General features: G+C 40.6%; 2 protein-coding genes across 3 annotated transcripts in view; one reads left to right on the plus strand and one right to left on the minus strand.

Moving 5' to 3' along the window:
- acad9 (acyl-CoA dehydrogenase family, member 9) overlaps window positions 1-677 on the plus strand; it is a 13,147-nt gene extending 12,470 nt beyond the window's left edge. Inside the window, exon 18 of the mRNA XM_085455657.1 lies at window positions 207-677. Within this exon, the coding sequence (XP_085311783.1) occupies window positions 207-307 (101 nt within the window). The 3' untranslated portion in view covers window positions 308-677. The remainder of the gene's footprint in view (window positions 1-206) is intronic.
- On the minus strand, window positions 543-16,930 carry cfap92 (cilia and flagella associated protein 92 (putative)). Of its 2 annotated transcripts, none has more exons than XM_085455656.1 (17): window positions 16,856-16,930; window positions 16,680-16,767; window positions 14,924-15,163; window positions 14,589-14,770; window positions 14,196-14,412; window positions 13,550-13,669; window positions 13,362-13,457; window positions 13,070-13,254; window positions 12,096-12,931; window positions 11,780-11,974; window positions 10,830-11,094; window positions 10,584-10,748; window positions 9,824-10,006; window positions 9,367-9,517; window positions 2,483-2,700; window positions 810-961; window positions 543-715 (listed from the first exon to the last, which is right to left on the minus strand). In XM_085455656.1, exons 3-17 carry the CDS (start codon window positions 15,114-15,116, stop codon window positions 625-627), a joined length of 3,249 nt encoding a protein of 1,082 aa, XP_085311782.1. In that variant the 5' UTR covers window positions 15,117-15,163; window positions 16,680-16,767; window positions 16,856-16,930; the 3' UTR covers window positions 543-624. The 2 variants fall into 2 exon arrangements, with proteins under 2 accessions (XP_085311782.1, XP_085311781.1); XM_085455655.1 differs by having other exon boundaries at window positions 16,675-16,767.
- Between the last annotated feature and the right edge of the window lie 90 nt (window positions 16,931-17,020).

Raw genomic sequence — 17,020 nt, forward strand, 5'->3', positions numbered from 1 at the left:
ATCTTAGTACAAAAGACTTGCATGTGTTGTGGAATTTCCCCACCAAACAGCACATACCAACACTGGAACCACCCGCTGCTTTTCATTTTCACACCGTGCACTTTTTTAATGACCTCTAAGCTAACCAGCGCTATGATCAAGTGCTGTGTTTACGTCTGATCGGAGTGTGTGGCGTGGTTTGTGATTCTTGTCTCAATTCGTTTCAGACTCTCCTGAGAACAACGATGCCAACATCAAGAAGATTGCCAAACAGGTCCTGGAGAACAGAGCCTACATCTGCTCTCACCCTCTCGAAAGAACTTACTGAGCTCTCCACTGAGACCATAATACTGTTTCCTGTATTCTGATTGGACTATTTTGACCAGTCCCAATGATGCGTCTCCAATCTTGTATTAGTGGTTGTTTTTACATTCAGTAAAACATGAAGAGATTAATATTAGCTGTTTTATATTAATAATAACTTCAGTGGGTCAGACTTCTACTCTGATGGCATTACATGAAACTCAATCCTAAGTGCTCTTTCACTTTAATGCTATAATGAATAATTTTGCAGGATAGCAGTTTTAATGAGCCTGTTTGGACACCAGGTTTTCCTGAATGGCTGACCTTTACTGTTGTTTAATGCTACTTTTGAAACCTGAAGATGCTCCTCTCCCTGTCTGTCAGAGGCAGGGCAGTCCGCTTGTACAAAAATGAATGCTGCTCACAGAATCCACTGTAAGAGGCAACAGAAAAAAAGCATATATTACTTCAGAAATCTTTCTTTCATTTCTCCAGCATTTGCCTTTTCAAACAGCACTTGAGCTCACTTGTAGTGGTACTTGCTGTACTGAGAGTTGTGTCTGGGAAAGGCGTTTCTTCCCAGGCTGCAGGCCACGCATGGGCCTGGAGCCAGAGGCACTCTCTCCCTTTCCTCTGCTTTGTTGTCAGCAGCGTTCATCACGGACAGTTGAGGAAAAGGCTGTAACACAAAATGCAGCTCTTGGCTCAAAGATTTCCTCAGTTAGGTGCAAGAAGAGCCACGACGATAAAAGAAAAACAAGTATACAAGATCTAAACTAAACGTGTGTAGCATAAATGGCCTTTAAAGTTGCATTTTTGTTAACACTTTTGTGAACTGCTGTAGCTGGAAAAAAATGCATGGGACTTCAAGTGGACATCAAAGTAGCGTGACAGGACCTGGCCATCGGATCCCCAGCTGTCTGCGTCCACAGTGGATTATAATCTAGGCTTAATGTGTTTTTGATTGGTTGATTGATCATACTTTATTCATCCCGAGGGAAATTGGGTTAAGGCTACCAGCCGTGCCAGCGCCATCACTATTTTGTCACTATGGCTAGTTTCTCCTTCCATAGCAACCTCCTAAACAAGAAGCGCTAGCTTCTGGACTTCACTGAGGTACCACCTTTGCTAATTTAAGGGAGTGAACCAGACCTCTAGTCCATAATTGTCTAATCTAGCAAGTTTGTGCTCCAAATTTGGAGAGTGAAATTATTCAATTTTATTTATACAGCGTGAAATCACAAAAGTTGCTTCAAGGTATTGCAAGGTAGACCCTACAATAATACATACAGAGAAAAACCCAACAATCCTATGAGCCCCTATGAGCAAGCACTTTGGCGACAGTGGGAAGGAAAAACTCCCTTTTAACAGGAAGAGACTGTCAATAGACACACAGTGAGTGAGAAAGGTGACTGAAGAAGAAATACTCAATTGTGGGAATCCCCCAGCAAGATACACCTATAGGGTCACCTGATCCAGCCCAAATTATATGCTTTAGCAAAAAGGAAAGTTTTAACCCTAAACTTAAAAGTTAAAAAATACCTTAATTCCAAACTGGAAGCTGGTTCCATAGAAGAGGGGCCTGAAAACTGAAGGCTCTGCCTCCCATTCTACTTTTAAATACTCTAGGAACTATATTAAATATTAAAAGTATTTTATTAATATTGGATTCATTGAGTGTTCATGTATTACACCTGTACAGTTTTGTGTTGCTGACCAAGCATTAACTGATAATCTCAGCCTCTTGTCTGGTATGGTGACTTCAGGGTCCCACAAAAAAAAAACAAAAAATGCATCTTTGACACAGGTGACTTCACAGTTTTATATACAGTCTATGCTATTTGAAACTGAACCATGTAATATATGAAAGATTTATCCAATAATAATAAATAAAATCTTGATTATCAAGCCATTTGTCATGAGAATATTATTGTAACCCTTGAATAAACACAAATGCAGGTCTGTGAAATAAATAAAACACTTTATAGTCATGAATAAACACACCTAGCTGCTCGTTTGTTAAGTGCCTCTAGCTTACCGTAAGCTAATCCAGTCACATACAAGAGTTCTGACCTTAACTTTCCCTTAATGATCAGTTTTAGTTGTCTGCATGGTTATTCTGAAGGCTTTTCATGTTGTTGAGCTGTACTCTTTTGTACTGAATTCTGAGTGCCACTTGGAATGAGTGGAAATGCTGTACCTTAAGTATCATGCCTGGTTTCCTCAGTGAATATTTCTTTTGCAGATCTTTCAGTATATCCTGAGTTCTCTCCAGGTTTCCTTTCATGTGACACTTGAATTGTTGGACGGGGCTGTTGTCTGCTGAGTTAACGTTGCTGCCGTCAGGAAGCAGCTGCTTCTTCCAGCGGCTGTACTGAGCTCTGGCTGCTTGGAGCTGCTCCTGCTGTAGACGATCTCCTGAGGATCAACAGCGCACACGCTTAACTCTGTGGATCAACAACTCCAAAGAGTTCATCCTGTAAACTTCATACAGCTGATAAACTTAACAGGCGTGGTGTGGTTTTAGCTTACAACAGAGTTGGAAAAATATAACATGGCACACATTAACGAGTAACTCTGTACACTGCTGAGATCAATTAAGCTTCTGCCCGACCAAATTTATTCTCCAGCTCAGTCTGGGAGTGTGTTACTCAGCAGCAAAGACTTCTACTGGCTTAAATATCTGCCATCTGGAGCTTCAATCAAAATGGATCAATACTGGCCTTTAGTACAGTGAAAAAGCTTGCAGCGTACACAGACATAGGAAAATCCACTCTTAGATATTCTGTGCTTTGCTAGATGTTGGCTTTGAGACTATAGGCTGTAACTGTCACATGATGTATGCTCCCATGTTTTTGTCCAGTTTTGTCTGCTTTTAAAAATGAAGCTGAGCCTAGTCTTCTCATGAAGTTGCAGACAAACTGCAATAAAGTTGCAGACAAACAGTTCGTGAGTGGAGAAAAGTAAAAGTGCATCACAGCTCCACTGAAGACTTGACAGACTGAAAAAGACAACATTTCAACCCCATCAGAATTACAACAAGACCCCAAACTGTGACATTATTACATGCACTTTTGTGAATTCAACTAAACTTCATATGGTCTTCTGACAATGTGTTTCTCTGTCTCACTTAATATTAAGGCATTTTTGGACATATGTATTTGAAGTAGGGGAGCTATCCCTGATCTGCACTTACATATCTAATTCACAGTGTCCCTGAACAAAACACATACATGAAATGTAAGCACACCGTATGTCTCATTAAATGTTACCAAACATGTAACTCACTCGAGATCATAACTCATGTCATAGTGCTGAAATCTAAGAAATATGTTTTTTGTTAGTTGGACAGATCACAGATCTGCCTTTGTGCCACAGGAAAATAGTTCCATGGTGGAGTTACATCTGAAAGGAAAACTGTCTCTTGAAAATGCATTAAAGATGTTGCCCTCTGTTGTGAATGTTTAAAACCTTATAGGAGTGCTGTGTTGTGGTTTTTGTTAACTGCTTTCATTTGGCGTTTGTTTATTTCTGTCTGACAACCTGCTGGCATGCCGGGATACATCATCCACTGGAACCACTGTGTCTAATTTCCAACTAATATAAAATTTTTTAATATTTAATCATTATTATGTTCATGTAAATAGGTCACTTACTACATACTTTTTTCCTTAAACTAATTCTTGGGTGCTTTGTTTTGATCAGAATCAGGAAAATCAATGTAGCTCTACGTCAGCAGTACAGCTTTAAATGAAACCTTGTGGTTTCATGACATGCTTGTATACTGAGTTAGTGTCTGCATCACTTGTGAACTAAAGAATTGTGGGATTTTTCACCTTTCTGAAAGGTCAAAAAGGACCCTCTTACACAAATAAAATAGATAAACTACTCTCGGTCAGATACCAGTAAGGCACAACATTATGAGCACCTGCCTAGTATTGTGTTGGTCCCCCCCTTTTGCTGACCCATCATCAAATCCATTACACACCTGAAGGTGTGCTGTGGTATCTGAGCCAAGATGTTCACAAAGGATCTGGGGAAGGTTAAGTCAAGAGCTCAAACTCATTGTTGTGACTCAAAAACTATTCCTGAATCATTTTTCTTTGTGGCAGGGTGGATTATGGTCTGCAGCAATGCTTAAGTAGGTGACAAGCATTTCACTACATATCGTACTGTGTATGACTGTGTACGTGACAAATAAAATTTGAATTTGAATTTGAATTTGAATTTGACACATGTTAAAGTAGCATCCACATGGGTGAAGGAGGACCCAAGGTTTCCCAGCAGAACATTGTCCAAAGCATCACACTGCCTCCATTGACTTGCTTTCTTCCTATCATGCATCCTTGTGCCAGGTGTTACCCAAGTAACCAATGCACATGCACCCAGCCATCCACGTGATATGAAAGAAAACACAATTAATCACACCAGGACACCTTCTTCCATTGCTCCGTGGTCCAGTTCTGATCCTCACATGCCCATTGTTACAAGATTCAGCGTGAGCACCCTGACTGCTCTGCGGCCCCATGCACAACAAACTGATGTGTTGTGGGGAGGCTGTAGCTCAGGAGTTAGAACAAGTCATCTGCTAATCAGAGAGATGGTGGTTCAACTCTTTGCTACTCCAGTCTGCCAAATATTCTTGGGCAAGATGTTGAATCTAAAGTTCTGTTCTGTTCAGTTGAGTAAGAATGTGATAGCAGGGCGCTAGACTAACTTTTTGCCATGGGTGCAAATATTTGGTTGCACCTGTGCGACCAACTGTTCGGGTAGCAAAAAAAAAAAAAAAATCTGCAACCTTCCCTATGGTCAACAACAGACACACATTTTGCCCCTATCGTGGACTAAACCAATCAGAGATAGTCAGGGGCGGGACCTCTCTGATTGGCCGTGGTCCAGTTGAAAGTGCAGGTGGAAGTGGGAGGTGAGTAGCTTGAATAAAGCGATATCAATTCATTAAATCCTGAATCGACTTTTAAATATAACTGTGTTTTGCCAGAAACACCAGATTCTCAGATTAAAGCTCACAAAACCATTTCAACAACAACCGAACAGCAGATGAGCGCAGGTACACGGACTCCACACAAAGACGTAAACACAGACCCGACGCATCAGAATCAACTTTGTCTTTCTCGGCTTTCTCACCCGATGGCCCGTAGACGGTCACGCTGTTGGAGCTCAGCGATTCTGATGCGTGCGGTCCGCACTGTGTTTACGTCTTTTTGCGCTGATTCTGAGCTGCAGGTTTTGTCTCTCTCCAACCAAAATTCACCGAGCCAGCAGCAAAAGAAGCAGCAAACTGCGCTTCACATTTGATCAATGTCGTCATGAATTTTGCTGTTTTGCTTCCACGACTATTAAAATCACACTCCATGCACAGCTAGCTCTCTCTCTCTCTCTCTCTCTCTCTCTGTACTTCAAGAACAGTTTCTCGTCTCCAATCTGTTTTCTGTATTATTCATTCGCTTATTACCCACCAGTCTACCGCTGTTTACAGCGCTGTCGGCTGCTGTCTTTTTCTTTTCTTGTTTTCACTTAAATGACCTCGGACAAGAAAGCCTGTTTTTTCTGTTGTTCAATACTGAAGAAATTTAAACTTTATATGCAGAACATTGTAGAATATTTTTAAGGTTATCTGCTATAAAAAGCCAGACCAGGAAAATCTCCTTCATGTTTTCCTGTGTTTTATTCTCAGTTACTTTCACACAAAGGCATCTGCTGTGATGTTCACAATTCTGATGAAGTCAGTACTGATAAATGATCAGAATTATAATATTTCTGACTGTCTGAGGCTAAATTGAATCGAATCGGGACTTTGAAAACCAGAATCGAATGGATTATAGAAATCAGTGATGATACCCAGCCCTAGTGAGCAGCCTAGGCACGACAGAAGTGGATGTAGCTGTAATAGGAAAAGAACTATTGCTAACTTTTCTGTTAAGGCCAGATCCTTCTGAAATTCATAGCCAGTGCTCTGACACGGTGGCATCAATCTTTGAATGCTGAAAAAGCACAGTGTATCCAGAAAAACACATTATATTATATAAATTATTATAAAATTTGTGTGCGCCTAACTTTTGTGCCGGTACGCCTAACTTTTTAAAGTTAGGCGTACCGGTACGCCCATGGCAAAAAGTTAGTCTAGAGCCCTGCTCTAAGGGCATTTTACGACACTGGGGTGGCATCTGCTATCTTTTATGCTGTGGTCTGCTGGAGGAGTGGATTGGCAGAGAGGGACAGGGGGAAACTCAACAAACTGGTCAAGAGGGCCAGCTCTGTCCTGGACTGTCCGCAGAAGTCCATCGAGCAGGTTGGGGAGGAGAGGATGTTGTCTAAGCTAACATCCATCATGTGAGACTGTACAAGCACCGAGCAGCTCGTTCAGCAGTAGACTTTTACACCCACAGTGTAGGAAGGAGCGCTACCGCAGGTCATTCTTACCAGAAGCTGTCAGCCTCTATAACACAGTTTAACATCCTTTGGTCATCTTACTCACCAGCTGTTTGTTCACTGTACATTTTATACTGTACATATCCCTGTACAATTTTTCTATACATATTTCTGTACATTGTTACCTGTGTATACGAACTTCAGTTGCTTATGTATATAGGACCACTTTGTGTCTTCCTTTTATATTTTATATTCCCCTTGCTATAAGAGCTGTGTAACACCGAAATTTCACTTTCTATTCTATTCTATTCTATTCTATTCTATTCTATTCTATTCTATTCTAACTAGTTAAAGTCAGGGTGATATTTCTCTGGACCAAGGGAGTCTGAATAGAATGTCCCAGACTAGGGATGTTCGATATAACGATATATATCGGATGACGATATAAAAACGTCTATCGTTTTATTTTACACTATCGTTTGTTTCGTGGTGTCGCAAAATAAACTGTTTACGGCAATATTTTTTCATGGTTTTGATGGTCACTGTAGTGGCTAAATTAATTTCTTAAAGTTTTCTCTTTCTCTTATATTTAATATAACCACACTACGGACGGATAAGCGACTGTTTTTATGCATTGTCGTTAGCAACAACGACGGTAAAACCATCCCGTGTCCGCTTGTTTATTTTCCACATAAGCCTTTCACAATAAAGCTCAAGATCGTGTTGAGACTTTTCAAAATAAACTGAATTACGTGAAAGAGTATGCCGTGTTTATGGATGAGAAGCAAAAAAGAGCCGCCAGGTGCTAAAAAATAAACCTTAGACTCAAACGTTAGAACAGGCTTTTCCCCGCAGCACGCCGTGTAATAAATACTCACAAAGAAAACTGCGGCCGTTACTTATGTCTAAAAATGTATCGTTTCATGCATCAGTTAAAACACTGCTCCAAGTACACGACGCCCAGCTGGAAACACTTCACGCAAGTCGAGCTGCCCGAGATTCACAGAATTTACAGAAAATGTTACATTTTGTGATTTATATTGTTATCGGGAAGATAGATGTCTTATATTGGGATATGAGATTTTGGTCATATCGCACAGCCCTATCCCAGACTAATACACAAGAACGGTCAAAGAAAAATGAAGATAATGTTTTGGAATGTCCAAATTAAAGGTGTGACCTTAATCAAAGAGAAGTGTTGAGAAATAACAGGAATGATGAGTGGACTAGTTCTTATATAGTGCTCTACCTGTCTCATTCGCCCATTCTTTCAATGCTTAAGCCCTGTCTTTCTAAAGCTGACACATCAAAGAGCAACTTGGGGGTCTGAAGTACTTCCAGGGATTGAACCATCAACCGCTCAATTAATAGATGACCTGCTGCTACAGCTATCCCAGTTATACTTGAAAAAAGGAACAAGTATAATTATCTCTACTTGGAAATTGTATATTTACACAATTGCTGAGGGGTTTGTGAGCTTTTTCTTGCAACTGTAACTACTTTAGTGCAGATCATGGATTTTGTCTGTTTCTCGATGAACTCCACAATACTAGTAAGATGAATGCAATAAAAATCCTCAGGTACGAACACTAAGTTCCAGATGATGCTGCAGTCATCGAATAAAACACAGATGTAACCACATCGTTTCAATTATGACCATTCATTCATTTCTACCATCCTGCAGCAAAGCATTTCATAACAGTGCGAGCTAAAGGACAATTTGTGTTTTCATATAAAGATAAACTCTTTCATTTGAAATATCAGCAACTGTATATGGTCTTAGAGGGTTGGGGCAGCTTTTTACTTTTTTGAATGTTGTTTGTCTGATATGCCACGTGAGGCTGCATATTACATTTTTAGTAAGATTCAGTCATTAATCTACACACTTCAGATCTGTCCTTTTAATTGCTAAAATTTACATACATCTTAATATTGTCTACAATACTTTGCCTCACAGAGTTCAGGCTGTGCTGAAGAATAAAGGTGGTCATACAAAATACTGACTTCCAAGTGGATGAGAAATGTCTGTTTTTGGCTCATATAAAGTATTTCCATGTATATTTGAACATGTTTTGCTTCTCAAGCAGCTCAAGACTTTTGCACAGTACTGTGTAACAGATATAGTACTACAGAAAAGAGTAAGAAATGTACATTAAGTGCCACTTCTCTGAAGACACATCTGCAATAAAGACAGTGAGGCCAGCCACAAACACACCTCTGTCCATGCTTTTCATTTACAAACTTGACACGGCGCCTCTTTAGTAAATCCTGACAATAAATGTTCAACCCTAAACGTTGGTTTTACACTTTAGTAAATCTGGATTTCCATTTGAGGAACCAGAGTCTAAACAAAAAGATTCACATAGACTTGCCACACACGAAAGTGTGTACAGTGAGGTTGTGCTTTCCAAGAGTTCAGGAACTCTGATGATGCACTGAATCTACAGTGATTGGTCAAATATGCTAGATTTTTTTCTCCTGTCATTTTTAAATACTACATCTGCCAACACATTAAGTTTGTTCGTGTATGGTCTTAATGATGGAGAAAGATTTAATGATACTGGGACTGCAGGCAAAGTTCAGACATTCAGAGGAACCTTGTTGTGCTTTGGACTCTTCAGAGGGTAAATAAGCATAAAAAGGCACTTAAAGATCCTGCACTTCAGCTATTAAGTTCCTTAATTGTGTCCATACCAGCCAGGTAGATGGTCACGGGAGAGGTGCTGAAGAACCGGGGAGGTTTCCTGTAGAGCTCAAAGTCCTCCGAGTGTTGAGTCCAGGGCCATGTGTCGCGTGAAAGTGTGGGTTTCAGTGTGTTGGCATGTAGGATGTTCTCCCTCCACGGCTGGAAGCACACTGAATTATCAACTACAAAACACTATCATCACATAACCTTTGAAGATTAGGCAGATGTTTCAAAGAACTTACAAATGTTTTCTTACTGCCATTGGATAATAAATAATTGTGTGCTCACGACAACTGAAGCAACAGAAGGGCTAATATTATTAGTCATGTCATATTACATGCTATTCTATACCTAACCTAAACATACTGGCTCATGGTCATGGTCATCCTTGTCCCATGTGTATTCATAGTAATACCAATAAACCTATTTCTCTTCTGTTGCACAGTACTTGCAAATGAACTTTACCTTTCTCAGCTCTTCCACACGAGCTTCATCTGGGTGGTTAGGGTGCACTTTGGACTTGCTCGTGCTAATATTCCAAAATGTAGATGTAGAAGAAGATCTAGCATTGGTTTTCCATGGAATGTCTCCTGGGTCCACTGTTGCACTGTTATACCGTTGACTGTAGGTAAACCTGCGCCCAGGCACCTGAGGCAGTCAGAAAAATTACTTAGCTTCATTATGTTCATTATGTATAGACTATTCTGCAAGCTAGAATGACACCGTGTGTCAGAAAAGGTTGAAAAATACATTTAAAGATACACTAAGTCATTCTTGAGGTTATTTAATAGAAAAAAAAATGTTGTACTCATAAATATACATTGATTAGGTTTGTGTGTAATTACATTTATTCCATTAAAAATACACAGGCGCAGGTGCCGGTTGGATCCCCGCCATCTGGAATACAGCGGCCGAGGTGGATAGCACCATTCCGCCTAATCACATTTTATGTATAAGGCTAATAATCAGCCACATGTGTAGCACACCTCATAAGTTATTTTTAAATGACTCTTTTAACGAGAGAGCAGTGGTGGAAGAAGAGAAAAACCCAATGTTAATGACAATATTTTATGTCTTTATGATGTGACTGGAAAAGCTGGTCAAATCCATGAGATTGTACAGACAGAGGGCTTTCTTACAATGGCATTGTAAGAACACCTTACAATGGTACTTTCTTGGTACTATACTATACTCTGATATGTTAGAGACAGCATGCTACACACACCTTGGCCATCTCTTTGCAGAGCAGTTCCCTAGCTCGCTCATTTGAGTTGAAGGTCTGGATGCTGTAGTTGTGTGCTGTTCTTCCTGCAGCCATGTCTATCCTTAACACTGCAGCCTCTGGCTTCTGCAACTGCTCTCTCTGCTCTTGCACCTTTTTAATATTTTCCTGGAATATAATGATACACATGACTGGATCTGTTAATAAAACGCTTCAAGTAAGTGTATAGTACTATAGGATATCACAAACCTGAACAAAGTCTTTCAGCTGCTGGAGAGGCCTGTTCTGTTTCCATGTGATGTACTCTGTGTTATGTGTGCTGATGGGCCCATGTCTTTTCATCCTGATAGGCAGAGTGGGAATGCTCCCTTCAGTGTTTGCCCGAACCTTTTGCTCCCTCTTCTCAGCATATAAACCAAATACACTGCTCAAGCTGAGAATCATGTCAGCTGAGGGGAACAGGTTGTACTCCACCACCTCTTTAAGCTGCTTCACTTGACAAAGCTGGCTTAACCTAAGAAAAAGGATAAATTACACAATTTATACATTTTATACCGAATTGTTTGTTTTATATTTGACATATTCATTTTGATCCAAGGGTCCTTTACTAGCCAACTAACCAAAGACGAGAGTCTTTTCAGATCAACTTGGTTAGCAAGAAGTGAATCTGACTCTGAAACTGAGTACACCACACAGTCACTGTATACATAAAATGTAAAACAAAACAAAAGAACAAAAAAATGCCAAATATCCAGTATAAGGTGGAAGCAGTCAGTCAATGTGAACCTCTCAATAAGACATGCAAATTTTTGCTAGCTGTCAGCTCATTGTTCTGGTTTAACAGCTTGCACCTTTCTTTGCTCTTTTTCTGTTTACTCCCATTAACTCTGATTTTCAGGTGCAGTTGTCTTTACTGGCAACCCTTTACTTTATTAAATGTAGGCTCCAGATTGTAGAACAAAACAGTTGGGGACTACCTGATGAATAGAGAACAGCAGTTAACTTTAACTTAAGGGCTGGATATAAATAGAAGCTGGTGAAGACCAAATCATATTTAAAAAGGGACTGAGCTTTGGAGTTACACACACCAAGTAGCAATGTGGTTTCCAAAAAACACGTCAAATCGAAAGCTACGGTTGTTCTGGCTCATCCTCCCACCACCATTATTCACTTAAAATAAATATGTCTAATTCAGCTACCTTGACAAAGCCTGAAAGCAGGGTTGGGGGATCGTGCCTCTAACGTAGATCTGAGACTTTTTCATGATGGTCTCTAGTGACTGACTCAGATGGATAGGACTCAGGCTCATGTCTAGTGAGTCATAGATGCGTCTGAAGAAAACCAGGTTTGAATTATATAGCACTGTCACCTGCTCCTCCTCACTCCCACGTAGCCTGCAAAACATCACACAAACTACAGCACCCTCAATGGAATCTCAACACTTTATCCAGCAGGCAGCACAGGTGAAAATTGTTAACACCGGCTGTTGGGACAAGACAGCACGGGTTGGCTTACTTCATAGGAATGGCTTCCCAGAGTCTCTTCACTGTTTTTTGTTTGAGCCCTTCAAGGACAAAGATGTGGGTCTTCTTATCTATCACATGAAACCCTGAAACAAAATCCAGATCCTTGGTCTCACTGTGCTCAAAATTCATTTGGTAATTTGACAGGGCTGTCTCTATGTTTTCCACTGAGCGTGAGCCCAGATGGAAAGCTGCCGCATTGATTTGCAGTATCTCCGACCTCAGCTTGGTCATCGCAGAGGAGTTGCTGTATCCAAAGAGGTAGACAATGCGGCCAAACGGACCCTTACAGGAGTCCTCATCACAGCTGTCATTCTGAACACTGAATGGGCAAGTTATCTCGACTTTGACTTTGAGTTGAGAATTGGCAGAGTAATAATGGCCTTGCGGCATTGGCTTCTCTGACATCTTCCTCTTGTGTGGGCTTCGCTCCCTGTCCAGTAGCAAAGGGCTGCATTTAACTGGCAAGCACACCTTTAGACTTTTCTTCCCCAGCAGTAGCTCAGAGAGGTTTAGTTTTGCAATACCATGAGGATTAATGGCTGAAGACTTCTGCTGTAATACCGATCCACCGAACTGGATGTCATGCTCTGACACAGTCCCAAGTGTCTGGGTTTTCAGCGCTTCCGATTTCTGGTCACGATCATGAACCTCTATCTCCAGAGGTGGACCGGATAGGAACTCGTATAGCTCTTTACGACTCATCAAACCAGTCAAGATTACATTCACATCTCTGAAGTAGATGTTGGTGTCCTGCTTGTGATAGTTTGTCCTGTGTTCATTTAAATTATGGAACTTATACTGGCAATAAACGGGCATACATTTCTCCTGAAAAAGAAATCATCCAGAAAATGACTCAGAGCTGAAAGTTGAAACCACAGCCCACTACCAGAAAGGGCAGACTGGGTAAGAAATAAATTGAACACATAGAAAGGTGTCAAAACTAAAACGATGTGTACATCCCACCTGTAGGATGTGAAAAGGCACTGACGATGAAGGCAGTGAAGTGGCTGACAAAATTGTGATAACAAGAGGATTGAGTTCAGCCTTCAGTTGGTCTGACATCAGTGGTTCATCCAGAGAAATGTTGAAGATGATCTCAAAAACCCCAGAAGAACAGACTGGGATGTTCTCAGTCAGTGAGTTCTCACCTGACAGTCAGAAAATACAAGCTTACATAAGAAAATAGGAACAGTGCTTTGTTTTCAGCTGACCAGCACTGGTCCAGGCTGTGCCCGTGATTATGAGATTGACTCACCTGCCAACAAACAAACAGGGCTGATTTCAAATGATGCAGTGCCACTATCTCTGATGGCATCGAGGTCATGATAATCACTCGTGGTTTTTTCAAAACCTGTTTTAAGTTTGAAAAAATGTATTCATTAAGAAGTATAAAAGTATGACACACTGATATACATAAAATATTCATTGTTGTAATGCACATACCCGTTTCTGGTCCCACATCTGGACTGAGATCAACACAAAAATTGCTTCTTTGTCTTTTAGATGTGTGTGTCTTATTTTCACACAGGCTCCTCAGCTTGTTCACCATCGTCTCAATACAACCTGAGTAAAAATATAAAGTTCATAATTCCATAACACAATAGGAGGGTTTTTCCTGGCTCACGCCGGGTTTCCGGGCTTTGGATGGTGACTAATCACAGAGACTGTGTTTCCTTACTTAACAGACGTCTCTGTAGTCCCCTGTAATTTCTGGCCATTTGATTCTTGAGTCAATTGAAGCCCTTGTAAATCAAACTGGTTAAAGCATTTCTATCCCTCTAAAGACAAGTGTGTCATATTTGATACACGGGTTTTTGTGATTATAAATTGCCAATGGGTGTGAATGGTTGCCAGCCTCTTTGTGCTAGAGACAGCAAATCTGTCCAGGCTGTACCCTGCCTCTCGATCTATGATAGCTGAGGTAGGCTCCAGCCCCCTGCGACCCCAATAAGGATAAGCGGAAGAAAATGAATGGATATAATTTTCTGGCGATTACTTCATGGTTCAGACAGAAAGCTGAAAACTCTTTTTATGCTGAATAGGTGTAATATTTTGATCATTTTTAAGAAAATTGGAAATGGATGCTCACCGCACTCTGTTTCATCCTCAGACAGCTCCTGTGACAGTTTGAAGGCTCTGACTCTTTCGTAGCGGGCTTGGCTGCAAAGTTTATCCTTAGTGTTCCAAATCTGAAGCCTGATCTTATGAGGTAGAAGACTGATGAGCACATCCCTGTTGAGTCCGATGTTAAACTTCTGGGCCCAGCCAACCCAAATCTGATCTCCCTCAAGCCACGTTCTTAGAATCTGTTCACATTTATTTTTGCATTAGACAAACTCAAAGTTGTATTCAACAGCAGCCTGAGCAGTCAACTATTTACCGTAACTCTACACCACGAGATACTCCCATCCACTTATGATGTTCATGAATTGTTCATTAATGTCACACACACACATACACAAACAAAGAGGATCCTATTTACCTTGCACTCGTCTTCTCTGTATATTTTTGCTGCCGGCCCAAATACTAGTATGTCCACTTTAACTGTCTCAGTATCACCTGGCAACAATTTGTATTCAATATGATAGCAGCTCTGAGCTTTGTGGACCGACACATTCTTTGATTTCATTGCTTTCTCAGAATCTTCAGGAGCACTGACTTCCCCTGCAAGAGGCCAAATGTGCAGGAATGAGATTTAGAATCAAAACACTATTACATTACAGCAGATATGTAGAGCCTGTCAAATTCAACCGTCTCACTCTGACCATCTAAACAGAGCTAATAATAATTGTTTATATGTTCTGTGGACCATCTTACCCTGTGGAACGGCTAGAGCTATGTAAACTGTCCATGTGACGTAGTAGGCACTGTCATCTGTTTGCACTTTAATATCCTCATATGAATCGGTGCTGGACAACAGTTCAGTCTCAAAGACGAGGACTTCTTTCTGTTCTTTCTCTGAAATGTTTTCGTCATCACAGGTTGGGTTACAAACACTCTTCTCTGACATGTTGCCTTTTGGGTCAGACTTTGCTGGAATAGTTTCCCTGGAAAACACTGAAAGAAAACAGCAAATGAAGCTACGCCAAAACCTTTTGGGATTTTCTTACCTGGATGATTGAGCATGCATCAAGACAAATGATGATACATTTTACATGGAAATGTGTAATTGTGAGGAAGCAGCTTATCACAATCCTAGCCCAATCCCTTGCTTGACCGCTATGCTGAGTGGATCAGGCAGTTTTCTTATGCAAGGGGGTTTGACACCAAGGTCTGGCTCCACTTTTCTCTTTGAAAGAAAGAGTTGCTGCAAATCCAAACTGTTCTGTGTAATCAAGTTTATCCTGTGATGTAACATTTCTATCCTGATGAAAATGCCTCATCCACAGTGCACAGAGGCTCGCTGAATGGTTTGATGAGGACAATATGATTCACAGATCTAAAGCAAGATGGAAGGTTTTAGATAGAGCTCTCCACTACCCTCATCAGACAACCAAATGAGAGAATATCCTTTGTTAGAATGGTTTTCAGCCTTCAAGTAGCACAGAGGTAAAGCAGAGAATCAATATACAGGCCTGATGTGTTCATGGAAAGATGGCCCAACACTGTCCTTTGTGTATCATTGTGTAGCATGAATTTGTCCTTTGACACATGTTTATGAAACAGGTATAAAACTAAAAATATTCTTACTTATTTATTCCCTGAAAAAAATGCCAAGCAAACAATCTAGAGCAAGATGCTTGACTACATCTTAATGACACTAATTTTAAGTAACAGAAACAAAAGCTGACCAATACCTTGATCTCAATAACCTTTAATAAGCAGATTTGAAACACTAATACGAGTGTAACAATTTCCAAAGAAAATATGTTTTGGTTCGCACTGAAGTAGATGAATGAATGAAACTTTTTCTTACAAGCTTGATCCTTTGATTATGACATGGAACATGAACAAAAAATAGACTCCTTAATTGTTACTGTTATGTACATATTTTCAGTTCACTAAATACCTAAATCATTTTTGAGAAAACTATTCACCTGACCAGTACACCCTGACACAGATATCAGTGTGGTATGTGCAGCTGGAATTGGGAGATGATATAACTGATGTTTTTCTTGCAGTTTGTGGTGTTGGTTTCAGAATTATCACAGCCCCGCAAACAAATCAGAGATTACTGAGAGATATCCTTATTAAACAAAAGCACAGTAAGTAAGCAACTGAGTTGCATTGTCAAATGTCAAGATACACAAGGGATTAATTACTTATGTAATTGTTCTTGAAGGAAATCTAACTGGAGAGAGGTGGTCCAACCTGTACGTGTGCCATCGCCCTGCCATGTGGCTGTTTCAGCAGGACAATGCCCGCCGCCCCCACCCCGCCTTTGCCAGAGTACCGTAGGTCTTTCTGGCTCAGGTTCGTACCCAGAAACAGCCAGCATTTAGTCCCAATTATTCATGAAAGGCAGCCGGCTCAAATTTGAGTACAAAAATTTGATTTCAGTTTTGCACGGCAATTTCCGCAAAATGTGTAACAGGCCTATAAATATTACAAATTAATTATTAGCATACTTTACCGCCTTCGCTCGGTCTCTTTCGTCTCAGATGAAGGTTAGCTTACAGCTTCCTGCAGCCTTTAGAGTCCATTAACTTCAGCGTCACTCACTGTAAACCCGTGACCATGACAAGAGTTTACATTATATCTCAGTTTATATAAATTACACAACGAAACGACATAAAAAGTTCAACCTACGTGATTTTCAGGAGTGCAACGCATGGTGACAACGCAGTGGTTGTCCATGGCAACGGCTGTAGTGAAGGACGTCAGGCGCACCCCTGCCCTCACGCGCCGTTCAGATAAGGAGGCAGCGTCTTTTCCTTCGCTTTCTTTCTTTCTTTCCTTTTTTTTTTTTTTGTT

Source organism: Copadichromis virginalis, linkage group LG5, assembly GCF_057382275.1.
Source record: "Copadichromis virginalis isolate Kocher_CV1m ecotype Utaka linkage group LG5, C_Virginalis_male_GT1.1, whole genome shotgun sequence".
NCBI lineage: Eukaryota > Metazoa > Chordata > Actinopteri > Cichliformes > Cichlidae > Copadichromis > Copadichromis virginalis.

Coding starts and splice junctions, on each gene's coding strand:
- cfap92 (XM_085455655.1), bottom strand. Junction 10,749..10,829: donor AGCTGAAAGACTTTGTTCAG/GTTTGTGATATC, acceptor ATTATATTCCAG/GAAAATATTAAAAAGGTGCA. Junction 962..2,482: donor AACCAGGCATGATACTTAAG/GTACAGCATTTC, acceptor TTTGTGTTACAG/CCTTTTCCTCAACTGTCCGT.